Source organism: Lampetra planeri, chromosome 24 (genome assembly GCF_965212315.1).
Source record: "Lampetra planeri chromosome 24, kcLamPlan1.2.h2, whole genome shotgun sequence".
Taxonomy (NCBI): Eukaryota; Metazoa; Chordata; class Hyperoartia; order Petromyzontiformes; family Petromyzontidae; genus Lampetra; species Lampetra planeri.
This window is the reverse complement of record NC_136130.1, coordinates 9,874,915-9,888,999: the sequence shown is the minus strand read 5'-3', so window position 1 is coordinate 9,888,999 and position 14,085 is coordinate 9,874,915. Positions and strand designations below refer to the sequence as shown.

At 53.7% G+C, this 14,085-nt stretch overlaps 1 protein-coding gene across 1 annotated transcript in view; it reads right to left on the bottom strand.

Annotated features, from left to right (window-relative positions):
* LOC144726749 (protein patched homolog 1-like) overlaps positions 1-9,632 on the bottom strand; it is a 50,849-nt gene extending 41,217 nt beyond the window's left edge. Inside the window, exons 1-2 of the mRNA XM_078605616.1 lie at positions 9,068-9,632; positions 5,244-5,436 (exon numbers count right to left, since the gene is read on the bottom strand). Of these exons, the coding sequence (XP_078461742.1) occupies positions 5,244-5,436; positions 9,068-9,172 (298 nt within the window). The 5' untranslated portion in view covers positions 9,173-9,632. The remainder of the gene's footprint in view (positions 1-5,243; positions 5,437-9,067) is intronic.
* Between the last annotated feature and the right edge of the window lie 4,453 nt (positions 9,633-14,085).

The following is a 14,085-nucleotide window of genomic DNA, read 5'->3' as shown; positions in this document are numbered from 1 at the left end:
ACACACGTGCAGCCGCTCACACGCAGAGGTGTGTGCACACATACACAAGTCAAAACACAACAACAGCCGTTTGCGACGTCACCACAGCGCCCGTGCCAGGCTAGGTGCACCATGTCCACATATACACACGTACACGTGCATCCGCATGTACACAGGCAGGGTCGCACACATGTATCCATACACACACTCGCTTGAATGTGTGTATACACCCGTACATGTACACAAACACGTGCATCCAAACAGACGCACGTGCGACGGTCCATACACAATCACTGTTGCCATTACACTGCACAATGAAACACAAACTGCACGTTCCCATTCTCGCTGCCTCACTCGCAAGACATTTATAGTTCTCTTCGCATCTTGGCCATCTCTGCTCATCTCTGGCCATGCATTTAACGCGAATCCTTGAAATGGCCGTTGTGACTTTTCTTTGCTTGTTTTCTCCGTCTCATTATCCATTCCCAGTGGAGGCCCAGGACAGGTTCAAGATGCTACTCGCCACTGATGTTGCCCATGGCCGGGAGTCGAACTCCGCCACCCACCCCGCGATCACCACCGATCTCAACGCGGCTTGACAAATCTCATCCCCCAAAACCCTAACCAACCCACTGATCAGCACACATGAAAACACAGTATTACAGGAACAGCAACACCTAAGCCGTCTAACTGATCGACACCCATCACAATATTAAAATATGATTACATCCCCCCCCCCACACTCCCCCCCCCCCCCCTTACAGCTTCTCTCATGCTCTGCCCATCTTACACGGCGCCTCCACAGGCTAATTTGCGTAACAATGAGGAGCCGAGGCTAATTAATGCCGGTGAGGGCGAAGTGGTGGGGTGACGCTGTGACCCCGAGCCTCCTCTGTATGTGTGCGCCCGTTAAATTTAAATTTCCAGTGGAACAAAAAAATACGAATGTCATATTTTTGTTGTTGCGCGGTTGTTGTTTTTTTAAAAAAAAAGATGTGGCGATGTTTATACACCGCACCTGGTACTCGTTTGAGGCTGAGTCGACCTAGAGGAGGCCCAGGACCGGTTCAGATAATCGTCACTGGGTGTTGGCCGTGAGCGGGAATCGAACTCGGGGTGCCTGGGTCCGCAGCACTACCGCTCCCCACCCACGCATCGACTCGCAGGCACGGCAGACACACGAGCAGACCAAACGTGCCCTCAATCTGACTGGAGCCCAGCGTAAGCGCGGATATCTGGGCATAACTCGCTCGGTCTCTCCCCGTGTTCCTCGCATCCGTGCGGCCACGCATTCCCTTGCCAGCGTCTGTCATCGTCAGCGAATTCGCGAGATAAACACCCACGCTCCACATGTTACACACAGGGTTACTACACACGCAGGCTGGGCATCTTGACACGTAACACGCACGTACACGTGCACACACTTAGCCACATTACACAATTGCACCTATGCACACACATATAGGTGTACACCTAAAGTAAAGACAAAGATCTCATGTGTAGGCTTTTTTTGCAGCGCCTTCGTTAATTTTAAGCCCCCTGCCAACCAACTGCTGAATCTATTCCTCCCCACGTTTGTTCGTCATGGTGGGTTGTTTGGCCATACTTCGCCCCCACATACATACCACGCACACACACACACATGTAGATACATAAACAAAGACACAAATCCCCCACGTGGCCTTGAACAGACGGCTGCGGCAAGTGCTTTGATCGAACACCACACTGGGCTGCCCGTGTCTCCCTCGTTGACACATCGCACCAAGTGCAGCACTGATTTGAGGCTGAGTCGACCTAAAGGAGGCCCAGGACTGGTTCATAAAATCGTCACGAATCGAACTCTTGTCAATGCCTGCTGCTGCACTACGGCTCCCCACACAAACCTAAACAAAGACAGAAATTCCCCGTACAGCCTGGAACAGACGATTGGGACAAGTGCTGTTGGCGAGCACCCGTGAATGCCGGCACGGCAAACGAGGGGGTGGGTAGCCAACACCACGCCCGGCCGCCTTTGTCTCCCCAGTGGCGACATTTACACACCGTACCAGGTACTCATTTGAGGCCGAGTCGACCTAAACACGCACGCACGGACTCATTCAAAGACAATGGCTGCGTAATACGAAGCCTTAATCGATTTTAGCCTGGCCAGGTTTACAAATCCCCGTCGCATCTCGGGAGAAGCTTCCCCCAGGAGTTGGAGATTGTAGCCTTTGCTCAGTGCAGGACACAATCACAATGAGGGGGGGGGGGTCGTCAAGGAATGGTGGAATGGGGGTGGGGGGGCGATCTGAGCTACGGGCGCCTGGAGGTAGTAGGAGGAGGAGCAGGTTGGGTGGTGGTAGGAGGTGGTGGGGAGGCTGGGTGGGTGGTGGTGGTGGTGGCGGTAGTGGTAGCGGTTCGCACGGACCCGAGTTCGATTCCCGCTCACGGCCAACACCGATGACGATTATCTGAACCGGTCCTGGGCCTCCCCTAGGTCGTCTCAGCCTCAAATGAGTAGCAAGCGCGGCGTGTAGGAAACATCGACATCCACCCCCTCGTGTACCGTGCCGGTCTCTGCCATAGGTGCTACTCGCTAACAGCGCTTGCCCCAACAAATCTCGTTACAGGCTACACGGGGGGTGAGGGGTGGTGGTGGGGGTGGTGGTGGTGGGGGTCTTTGTCTTTGCTTTGGTGGTGCAGGGAAACCGGAGCAATTCCAAACAAACCGGGCAGCGCGGTGCAGCAGTCAGTGGCCATGACGTGCAGAGCTGGCGGCGGTGGGGGGGGGTGCACAGAGTACGGCATCTATTCTCGCAGCATCTGCCTCTCCTCCTCCTCCTCAATGCTGCAGCGAGGAGGAGGAGGCTTCTTTCACTTGCAAATTTGCATTTTTTTACAAGGGGAGGGGAGGGGGGGTGGCGAGGCGGTGTGTGTGGGGGGGTCGCCCTCTTTCTCTCTCTTCGCGGCTTCCTCCCAACAATAACAGACAAAAGACATTGTCTAGTGCCTTACTTCCCCTCCCCCGTCTCTCCCCCTCTAACCACAACTCTCCCCCCCTCCCCCCCACGTTACTACTCCCTGAATGCTAAGCGCTACGGGAGAATGGAGAGAGAGAGAGAGAGCGAGGCAAAGAGAGAAATGCGGAGAGACAGAGGAAGACGATGAGAGACACCGGGGAGGGTGATGGGTGAGACGGTGATGACATCGCAACCACACCTCTGATGGTTAGTGGCATGGCGATGCGTGTGGACGAGGCAACGCTCCTGCTGAGAGTGTTGCGATCACCAAGAATGAGTGACAGGTGAAGCGGTGACATTGACAAGCTGAGTTCTCTGTTGCCAAAGAGATGACAAAGGCCCCGAACAATGGCATCCTCGTCATCTTCTCAATATAAGGCGCCCCGGGTCAACTTCCGTCCGTGACTTTGCTCTTCCGCAACGCCCTTTCGTGCGTCCACGAAGCCACTCAAACTCGAGCGATCGCCACGACTCGGACAGATTTTTAAAAATATATATATTTTTTTATATAAAATCCCGGAGCAAGGAGCGCTGCGTAAAAGTGCGCGCGGCGCCTTTAAAGCCGCGACCACGACAATGGAAGAAGCGCAACTTTGTGTCGGCTGGAGAGGAAAAGAGCAGCGGAGAACGGCTCTCTCCCTCTCGCATACCCCCCCCCCATCTCTCTCTCTCTCTCTTCCGCATCCCTCCTCCTCCCCGCATCCTGCTCCTGTCCATCCCGCATCCCCTTCATTTGCACTCTCGAATCCCTCTCTGCTCCCTCCCGCATCCCTTCCAGCACGAATACCCCCCCACCACCACCATCCTACCGCAACCTTCCCGCATGCATCTCTCTCGCTCTTATCTACTTGTGCTTATCGCGAACCAATCCAGCCACTCTATAGGCAGCCGAGAGCCCACCGACAAAGACAAAGATCCCTTGGGGCAAGTGCTGTTAGCGAGCACCTCTGAAGGCCGGCACGGCACACGTGGGGGTGGTCGCCCAGCACCACGGCTGGCCGCCTTTGTCTCCCATCGTGGCGATGTTTACACACCGCACCAGGTATTAATTTGAGGCCGAGTCAACCTAGGGGAGGCCCAGGACCTGTTCAGAGAATCCTCACTGGTGTCGGTGACCCATGAGCGAGAATGGAACTCTGGTGGCTGGGTTCGCAGCGCAGCGCGCTCACCGCTACAGTGCCGCTCCCCGAGCCCATGGACACACACGCGGCACACACGTGACACACGCGTGTGTGCACAGTGCTGGGACGCAGGCTACACGAGGGGGGGCAGAGACAGAGAGAGAGTGAGCAGAGAGCGGGGGGCTGTGTCGTCAGCCCTCGGCGCAGCGCGCTGGAGCCACCAGCAAAAAACCAGAGAGCGCACAGCTGTGAGAGAGCGCGTGTGTGTGTGCAGTGGTAGTGCAGTGCGGGTGTGTGTGTGCAGTGGTAGGGCAGTGCGGATGTGCGTGTGTGTAGATGTCCGTGTGTGTGTGCAGTGGTAGTGTAGTGCGAGTGTGCGTGTGTGTAGATGTCCGTGTGTGCGTGTGTGTGTGTGCAGTGGTAGTGCAGTGCGGGTGTGCGTGTGTGTAGATGTCCGTGTGTGCGTGCGTGTGCAGTGGTAGTGCAGTGCGGGTGTGCGTGTGTTTAGATGTCCGTGTGTGTGTGTGTGCGTCTCTCGTGGCGCGGTGGTGTGCATGGCCCCTGTAAAGTTCTGTACACTTGTGTAGTAAAGTCTGCGGCGTGTCTGGCTGGCTCCGTGTGTATAATTGTTGTAGTTACGTATCAAGCGTGTGTGTGTGTCAAGTGTGTGTGTGTCAAGTGTGTGTGTGTCTTTGTGTGTCGCGTACGGTGTGCGCTCGTGCTGTTTGTCTGTGGTTCGTGGTGTTTATGTGCGGGCCCTGTGTTTACAGTTTGTGGTGTGCGCTTGTGTTACCGCTCTCTCTGTTTGTCTCTCCTCTCAGCCCCCCCCCCAACCTCCCTCCCTCTCTCTCTGCCCCTGTGCGCGCCTCCACCCTCCCCACCCCCCACACTCTCCCCCCACTCACTCACTCACCCTCCCACCTCGCTCCAAACCCCAGCGCCTGATCCCCCCCTCCCTCCCTCCCGCCAGCCACACGCACGCGGACCACACACGGAGCGCCCACTGGCCCGGGCTGAGCCGGTGGGGTAGGAGTCGTGGAGAGAGGGGGGTGGAGGTGGTAGGGGGGAGGGAGAGCCACGCATCCACACATCACACACACATCACAAGGCTCTCTCTCTCTCCAAATGGCGCCGCTGGCGTTACCTTCAACCCAGAGCGCCTCCACGTCCGTCTCCATCCTCGCCGCGCGCAGCCCGACCGCGAAGGCGCAGAAGGCGAGGACGCCCACGAACAGAGCCTTGCCGCAGTTGCGCTGGAGTTTACATCCCAGCGAGAAGGAGGCGGCCTCCAGGCGCTCCCGGAGGCGAGCTGGGGTGCAGGAGCGAGCCGGGACCCCCTGCGTTTGGCGAAGCGGCAGAGCGAGAGGCACACACGCACACACACACGCACACACACACACACGCACACGCGCACACACACACGCACACACACGCACACACGCACACACGCACACGCGCGCACACACACACGCACACGAGCGCGCTGTTAGTCACTGGTGCTGCCCGACAAATGGACCGATCGCGATACCGATTTGTGTGCTCATGAAACCGCCCTCCTTCTCCTCCTCGTCCTCCACGCCGGGGAGCCTCGTACCGCTTCTCACGTCACAACATCGGCATCATCCCAACACGTGTTTCAAAGGGGACCCTCAGTGGCAGCTGTCCCTGTGCGCGGGGCGAGGTGACGCAGCGCCTGGCCTGCAATAGGGACATTAGTTTGACAATAGGGAGGGCGATGACTTCTGCTGTTGCTGCTGCTGCTGCTAAGTGTGCAATCCCAATCGAGTGATTTGAAATATGCACAGACAACCTGCGCGCTGTCTGGTACAGACACGTGCTCAAATCACACACCAGTGCAGGGATATCGTCTCACGTCTCGCAGCAATACACAAACTCGTACTGAAGACACAGGCACACACGTTCTCATACAACACGCACACTCACACACTCATTCATGTAACGAGTTTGCACACTTGCATTCTCACACTCAGATGTACACACGCCAACACAACAATGATGCGAAACTGACATTCACACGCGCACTCATTCGCCGACAAAGACAATGACAAAGACGCCTTCCACAGACACGCAGCCTCACAAGACTTCTTGGGGCAAGTGCTGTGAGCGAGAACCTACGAAGGCCGCAACGTTCACCAACACGCGTTCTTCCAGAGGCACACTCGTTCAGTAACATCCCCAGACACAGACACACACGCACGCGCGCGCACCATCGCACGCACGTGCGTGGAACAGTCACAACGACGCGCACTCATACACACAAGCGCGTTCTAATGTATACACATCTTGACATGTGTAATAATAACACACGCTTACGAGATCCCCAACATTCAACCCACACACTCGCACACACATTTGCAGATACAATGAAAAATGCAAAGCTTCCACTGTGCTGCCGACATTGGGCTGTTGGGGCAAGTGCAGTTAGAGAGCACCTATTAAGGTCCGGAACGGCGCACGGGATAAGGCCAACAACTCGCAGCTCTCACCGAGGAATCGAACTCAGGTAGCCGGATCCGTAGCGCAGTGCAACAACCAATACATCACCGCTGCCCATATTCACGCTCACTCGTACATCCACAAACAACATTCACTCTCATTCACTCTCACACCGGCACGCTAACTCATTCGGCAGCACGTTCACACTCTTTCAAACACAGGTATACAGACACCCCTATAGCCACACAGATTCGTCGGAGCAAGTGGCGTTAGCTATCATCTCTTACGTAAAGGCACGCAAATCACGCGAGAAATACTGATGTATCAAAATAAACAATCGTGAACACACATACAGATACTGTACTGTCAATCACACGCGCGCTCACTCATTCATCTCCACACTCCCACGTTCATTTAGCAACAGACTTTTGGGGCAAGAGCTGTTAGCGAGCACCTGTGAAGGCCGAAACAGCACACGCGGAGGTGGGTGGCGATGTTTACACAGCGAACCAGGTACTCATTTGAGACTGAGTCGACCTAGGGGAGGCCCAGTACCGGTTCAGATAATCATCCGACGGGAATGGAAATCCGGTCGCGAGGTTTGTAGCGCAGCGCGTTAATCACCGAACCACCGCTCCCCATACAATCTCTCACACACTCACACGAGAGTTCAAGCATCTTGTTAATTCACATACAGAGTTACACACACTCACATTCACTCGCTCAATACTAACATATATACATATTCTACGTAGTTAACTCCGACTCGCAGATACGCACGGACAAACACGTATGCAGGCACTCTGCCACACATCACGATATCGCACGCTCACTCTTACGCGCTCTATCTCACTGTCATACCCGTTCACACTGTCATTCACACACACTCATTCACACACTCTCATTCACTCATTCACACACTCTCATTCACACACTCTCATTCACTCATTCACACACTCTCATTCACACACACTCATTCACACACTCTCATTCACTCATTCACACACTCTCATTCACACACTCATTCACACACTCTCATTCACACACTCATTCACACACTCTCATTCACACTCTCATTCACACACTCATTCACACACTCATTCACACACTCTCACACACTCATTCACACACTCTCATTCACACACTCATTCACACACTCTCATTCACACACTCACACACTCATTCACACACTCATTCACACACTCATTCACACACTCTCATTCACACACTCATTCACACACTCTCATTCACACACTCTCACACACTCATTCACACACTCTCACACACTCTCATTCACACACTCTCATTCACACACTCATTCACACACTCTCATTCACACACTCTCACACACTCATTCACACACTCTCACACACTCTCATTCACACACTCTCATTCACACACTCATTCACACTCTCATTCACACACACTCATTCACACACTCTCATTCACACACTCTCATTCACACACACTCATTCACACACTCTCACACACTCATTCACACACTGTCTCGCACGCACACTCGTTCACACACTCTCATTCACACACTCTCTCTCGCACGCACACTCTCTCTCGCACGCACACTCATTCACTCTCACACACTCATTCACACACTGTCTCGCACACACTCTCATTCACACACTCTCACACTCTCATTCACACACTCTCATTCACACACTCTCATTCACACACTCATTCACACACTCTCATTCACACACTCATTCACACACTCTGTCTCGCACGCACACTCGTTCACACACTCTCATTCACACACTCTCTCTCGCACGCACACTCTCTCTCGCACGCACACTCATTCACTCTCACACACTCATTCACACACTGTCTCGCACACACTCTCATTCACACACTCTCACACACTCATTCACACACTCATTCACACACAATCTGTCTCGCACACACTCTCTCTCTTGCACACACACTCATTCACGCACTCTCTCTCTCTCTCGCACTCTCATACTCTTATTCACACGCTCTCTCTCGCACACACACTCATTCACACACTCTTATTCACACACTCATTCACACACTCACACTCTCATTCACACACTCTGTCTCGCACACACACTAATTCACACACACTCATTCACACACTCTCATTCACACACTCTCTCACTTTCAGCACGAACCTCTCCGCGGAACAGCGATGCAGGCAACTTTTTGCGCGCGGCTCCGGAACCGAGAACCCCGGGGCTGGGACCCCCTCATGCCCAGCAGTCTCCACCGCTCCTCCCCGGGTCAGACCCCTGAGCCACGGGGCTCCTCACCCCTAAGCCCCGAGCTCTTCACCCCGAGACCTACACCCCTCACCCCGGAAACCACCACCGCGGCGCTCGGCTCATCCGAACAGCGCACCGAAACTTTTTTTACGCAAACCCCGCAGAAGCAAACCCTGGGTCCCCTTCAACGGCCGAGCTCGCCGTCCTCCTACCCCTCTCCGCGAACATCAACCCGAGGAGCCGTAGCGAGCACCGACTTCAACACGGCGCCAGGCACCTTGTAGGATGATGACGGCGGTGGTGGTGGTGGTGGTGGTGGCGCACCGGGGGCCTCCTGGTACCGGCGCGACCCGCCCGCCTCCGCCGGCCGCTGAGTGTCCATGTCGGGGTCGGGTGCGCGGCAGTGGTGATGATGGTGGTGATGGCGCACGGCTCCCGAACTTTAATTCCCATCAAAGAGCCTCGTGCAGGCGCAGGAAGCCAGCGCAACCCGCGACTCGGCAGGGCATGAGCAGTGGCGATGGACCGGTCCGGATGGGCGCGAGAGTCCCGTTGCGTTACGCGCGCGCGTGCTTCGCGCGCAGAGGGGCTATGCTACACCCGGCGCTTATAGTTTACAAGAATACTACTCGAAAGAAGAAGAAACAAACTACGACAAATACACGCGTGGACACCACACGTGTGTCTACGTGTCCGTACGGGTAACTCCGAGAACGTATCACGACGCTAGCATAAGAGTCCCCGCGGTTCGGAGTCGCTCAAAGTCCGCCTCGTACACATCGTCGCTGCCTCCGCTGCTGCTGCTGAGGCTGTTGTTGCTGCTGCTGCCGAACGCGGCTCAATGGGTGATCCACAGGGCGATTCATTTGGAAAAGGGGCTCCCTCCCGCCTCCCCAACCCCCCACCCCGCAACAGCCCCCCCCCGATCCCCCGGCCCGCCCTCGGGCTTCATTGAGCTTCCCAGCCCCACCGCCCTCGCCTCGCTCCCATTGGCCGGAGGGAGGCTTTGGGGGGAGCGAGGGTTGAAGCAAATTACTCAGCAAACATGAGCTATTATTAGGGAGCGACCACCCAGCTCGGCAGTGGACGCGCGCGACTGCGTGTGCGCTCCGCGGAGGAGGATGGGTGGGGGGAAGGCAGGGAGGGAGGAGGGATGCTGGAGGGGGTAGGCAGGCAGGGAGGCAGGGAGGGAGGAGGTGGGGAGGGAGGGAGGGAGGGGGGGAGGTGGGTCGAGGAAGGCATGCATGAACTCCAGCATCGCAACACACGCGCTCGCGGGAGGAGGGGGAACTGGAGGAGGAGGAGCGGCGCACGCGAAGCGTTCGCTTTGCGCTCTCTTCTCCGCTCCCTGGCTGAGCTCAGGGAGCTGCGAATAGGCAGATGTGCTTCTGCTATGGAGAAGGGCCGTTGCCCGAAACGTCGCCTATTATATATTACGATTAGGGCAGTGTTAATGACGAATGTGCTGGGGCTTTCGTTTGTTATTTGTGCTTTGTGCACCGCTGCCAACGCAGTGTCACGATTTTGTTTAATCGTGAACACTCAAATTCCACCTCCCCCCCCCAATAGATTGTAGACTGCAGTGGTAAGCGATGTTAGCAAGCGCCTATTAAGGTCAGAACCGCGCACGAGGGGGAGGTGTCGGCCAGCACCACTCCCAAGTAGTCTACTCATTTGAGGCTGAGTCAACGTAGAGGTGGGACAGGACCGGTTCAGTTACCGATTGACATCGATCGACTGTCCAATTCGCTGTTATTATATTCAAGTAAAGTGCAGTTGACAAACAAATAAACTGTTGCTTGTCAAATCGAAAGGAGGACGAGAGACGTAATACTTCGGATATTTTTCCACCAATTTAATTTGAAACTCGATTAATTGTTCTTCTTCTTAAAGCGGCAATGATCCACTAAACACACACGTCACCCAATCACAGTCAGAATAAGGATCCGGATATGCATTTAGACCGATCGGGGCACCGCTGTCAAAAACACACGGCGCGTAAATCACAGCACGCCGACCCCAGCGGTAGCTGATGAATGGAAACATCTCCGTCTTGGAGAAAACCCGTGGGACGTTCCCCATCCTATTGTGAACCCCGGTGACCCCAGTCAGCCGAGATATTATTCATATCTTGTTGGAACTACCGGACATATGTGGACACAAAAATAAGCTTCATAGCTCATCGGATTTCTCCAGGATAAATAAATATGATGATGCTGAAAGCCCAGCAACCAAGGCGCATTAGCGTGGTGTGCAAACCACTGCGCCACCGCTCCCCAATATATTCACGAAAGTCAAACACATCCGCCAATAACTCTGCCTTCAAAGGGAAATAATAATATGAGTGGTTATTGAGTTGTTTTTGTTGTGTTGTTTGTGTTTATGCCAATGCAACAGCATGGCCAAACCATTTTCCCAATAAATTACATTCATGCACACACACACGCACACACACACACTGTGTGCATGAATGTAGCATGCACACGCACACACACAGTGTAGCATGCACACACACAGTATGTGTGTACATGCTCCTCGCGTGTTTTGTTGTAGAAATACCCATATATATACAACAAAAACACATTTACTGTTAAGCGGGATTAAATACTAATTGTCTCAATCATAATGTCTTTTCATACTGATCACAAATGATGAGTACAATATTTAATTTTGAATGGTTGTTTGAGTATAGAGTGTGTGTTCTCTTGTTAAGGCACTTCGCACCACAGCCATGAGTCTAACTTGATTTTAGAACCTTGTGGGAAGGTTTGGCTCACAATGTGCCGCGCTCGGTCGCGTGCTCGTCACGGCGATCATCTGCGCCGTGCCAGGCGCGGTGCAGCGCACACGAGGTCACACAGCACGCAAAGCCACCCTCTATCTCCAAAGGAGGAGGGGGCAATGCTGGCGAAACTGTGGAGGTCCAATTAATTTTGTTAGCCGCCTCCATTGTCTCACAGAAGCGAGTTGGAGAGGGAGGAAGAGTTGCAGGTCTATTTCTCACGGGAGAGGTCGGGAAATGTAATCAATTAAAATGTGTATACATTGGTCGTGATGTTAGTAAGTTGTGCGCCAACGACTCCTGTAATAAGCAAGAGAAGTCGCCTGATGGTCGACTGCGACTAAGGACAACCAGACATCGGTATCGATTATTTATTCACTCCGCTACTTGTGACATTGGTTTCATGTTGATTGCTTTTACATGCAGATAATTGCCTGATCGACTTGCCTTTTTGATTCATAACCAATACCTTCGCAACGGTATTACAAGTTGTACCCAACACCGGTTTGCATATTGACGACTTGCATTTCTGGCTCTGAGTATAAATAAAAGACGTTTGCTTGCGTTGAAGTCCGCTTCCCGGGTGCGGGCTTGAACCTCGTGTGTTCAGCCAGGCCGCTGTACGCGACGATTTCAAACTAAATCCGACTTCCATGGGTTACTGCCATTGTTCAAGTATACCCCATAGACAAAGCAGCACGCAACACGATTGCCAGATACCATTTGGAGAGCGCAGCCGGTGAGTGTAAACGCCGAGCAGAGGGATCGCTCTACACACGCCGGCTCACGCTGGAATTAATCCCCGAATCCAATTAATTAGAGATATTGATGAGGCCATGACCAAACGGCCAAGAATGCACCCGATATCACCAAGCTAAGCGGGATTTGCGCCTGGATAGTCCTTGGCTGGGTGACTACAACCATGCATTTACAGGTGTTATAGGCTGTTGCGAGGCTACGCGGTTCGTAACAGGTCAATACACTGTTGTAATATGAATCCATGCAGTCACGAAAGCTTTAAATCGAAATTTCTCACGCCTTAATCAACCCGTATCGACCAGCGTGGTGAAGTATGGTCAAATAACGCGCACGGCTTGGAGAGGCCTTCGTCCACCGGCGGATGCCCACACAGTTGGCTGTGCGCGTCGAGGAGAATGGAAGCGGTGCGTGGCTATAATCAAACAGGTGAAGCCGAATTCCTGGAGGCTCAATCGCTGTAATTGTACGAAAACAGAAACGTTCAACAATGGCGAGTGGGGCCAACGTTACCATTGTTAACGTCCACACAGACACACGCAGGGGGTTAGTGTCGCGCTTTGTCCGTCTGCCTCTGCCCATCCTGTGACACATTCGCACGAGGTTCACTCTGAACCAGGGACCCCCCCCTCGAAGGGGCGGGCGTGGCGGGCGGGGAGGTCAGAATCCCTCCCCGGTGAGCCCTCGGCGGCGGAAGAGCGACCCCTAGCGTCGCTGAACCCCGCGCGGATGAGACCCCCCTCGCTGAACAAGGAGGACTGATCTTCTTGGTTCTTTCGGTAAAGTCATCACGTAGAAGGGAAATAATAAAATTATACAAATAAAACATAATAAAATAATTCTCACGACGTTTCGGCCACAACGCAAGCAGCCATCCTCAGGTGAAGACCAGGTCTGTCGGGGAGACAGCGTCTGAATGAAACACCACCACGCTTGGAGCGTATATTTAAGCTGGGTTGGAAGGGGAAGAGCGCCTTGACAAAATAATTTGCATATCAAGAGGTCTTCACCTGAGGACGGCTGCTTGTGGCCGAAACGTCGTGAGAATTATTTTATAATATTTTATTTTTATTATTTTATTACTTCCCTTCTACGTGACTTTACCGAAAGAACCAAGAAGATGAATCCCTGCAGTCACGAAAGCTTTAAATCGAAATTTAAGGGAGACTGACTCCCCTTCCAGAAACGACAACCCCCCCCCCTCTCTCCCCACCTTGTATTAAGATCTCCTTGTGGAAGACGTGACCCCCCCCCCCCATGTGAATGAACGAGAAAACCCCCGTGGAAATGAATCCATAAGTGAATAACAAGCCAACGTGCTCTGCCTTGCACAGGAGTATACGTTTAGAGACACCCCGCTGATTTATAATGACCCTCCGTCACATTGTGAAACACCCAACGCAGAAGATCCCCTGGTTTTGAATTTCCGCGAAGCTCACGGTCCACGCTAAACCGCATCCGCTGCACAACCCGTGGCAGCAGATGCGGATACACCGATGCACACATTTAAAATACAATTCTCCAGTAGCGGTGCGACTGTGGGCATACAGAACAGACCGCACGGCGTCTATCGACGCAATGTCCGATCCACAAATACGAAGGAGACGTCGCAGCGACGATGCAACGACTCCGCTGGCTGGACTTGACCACCTGGAGGTGAAATTGGAGTCGTTCCTCTGCGTCGAACGTCGATCGACCGTGCGAAACAAGAAGATCGCATTGTTCTCAGCAGGTGAGTGGGCATTGTTCAAGCGACA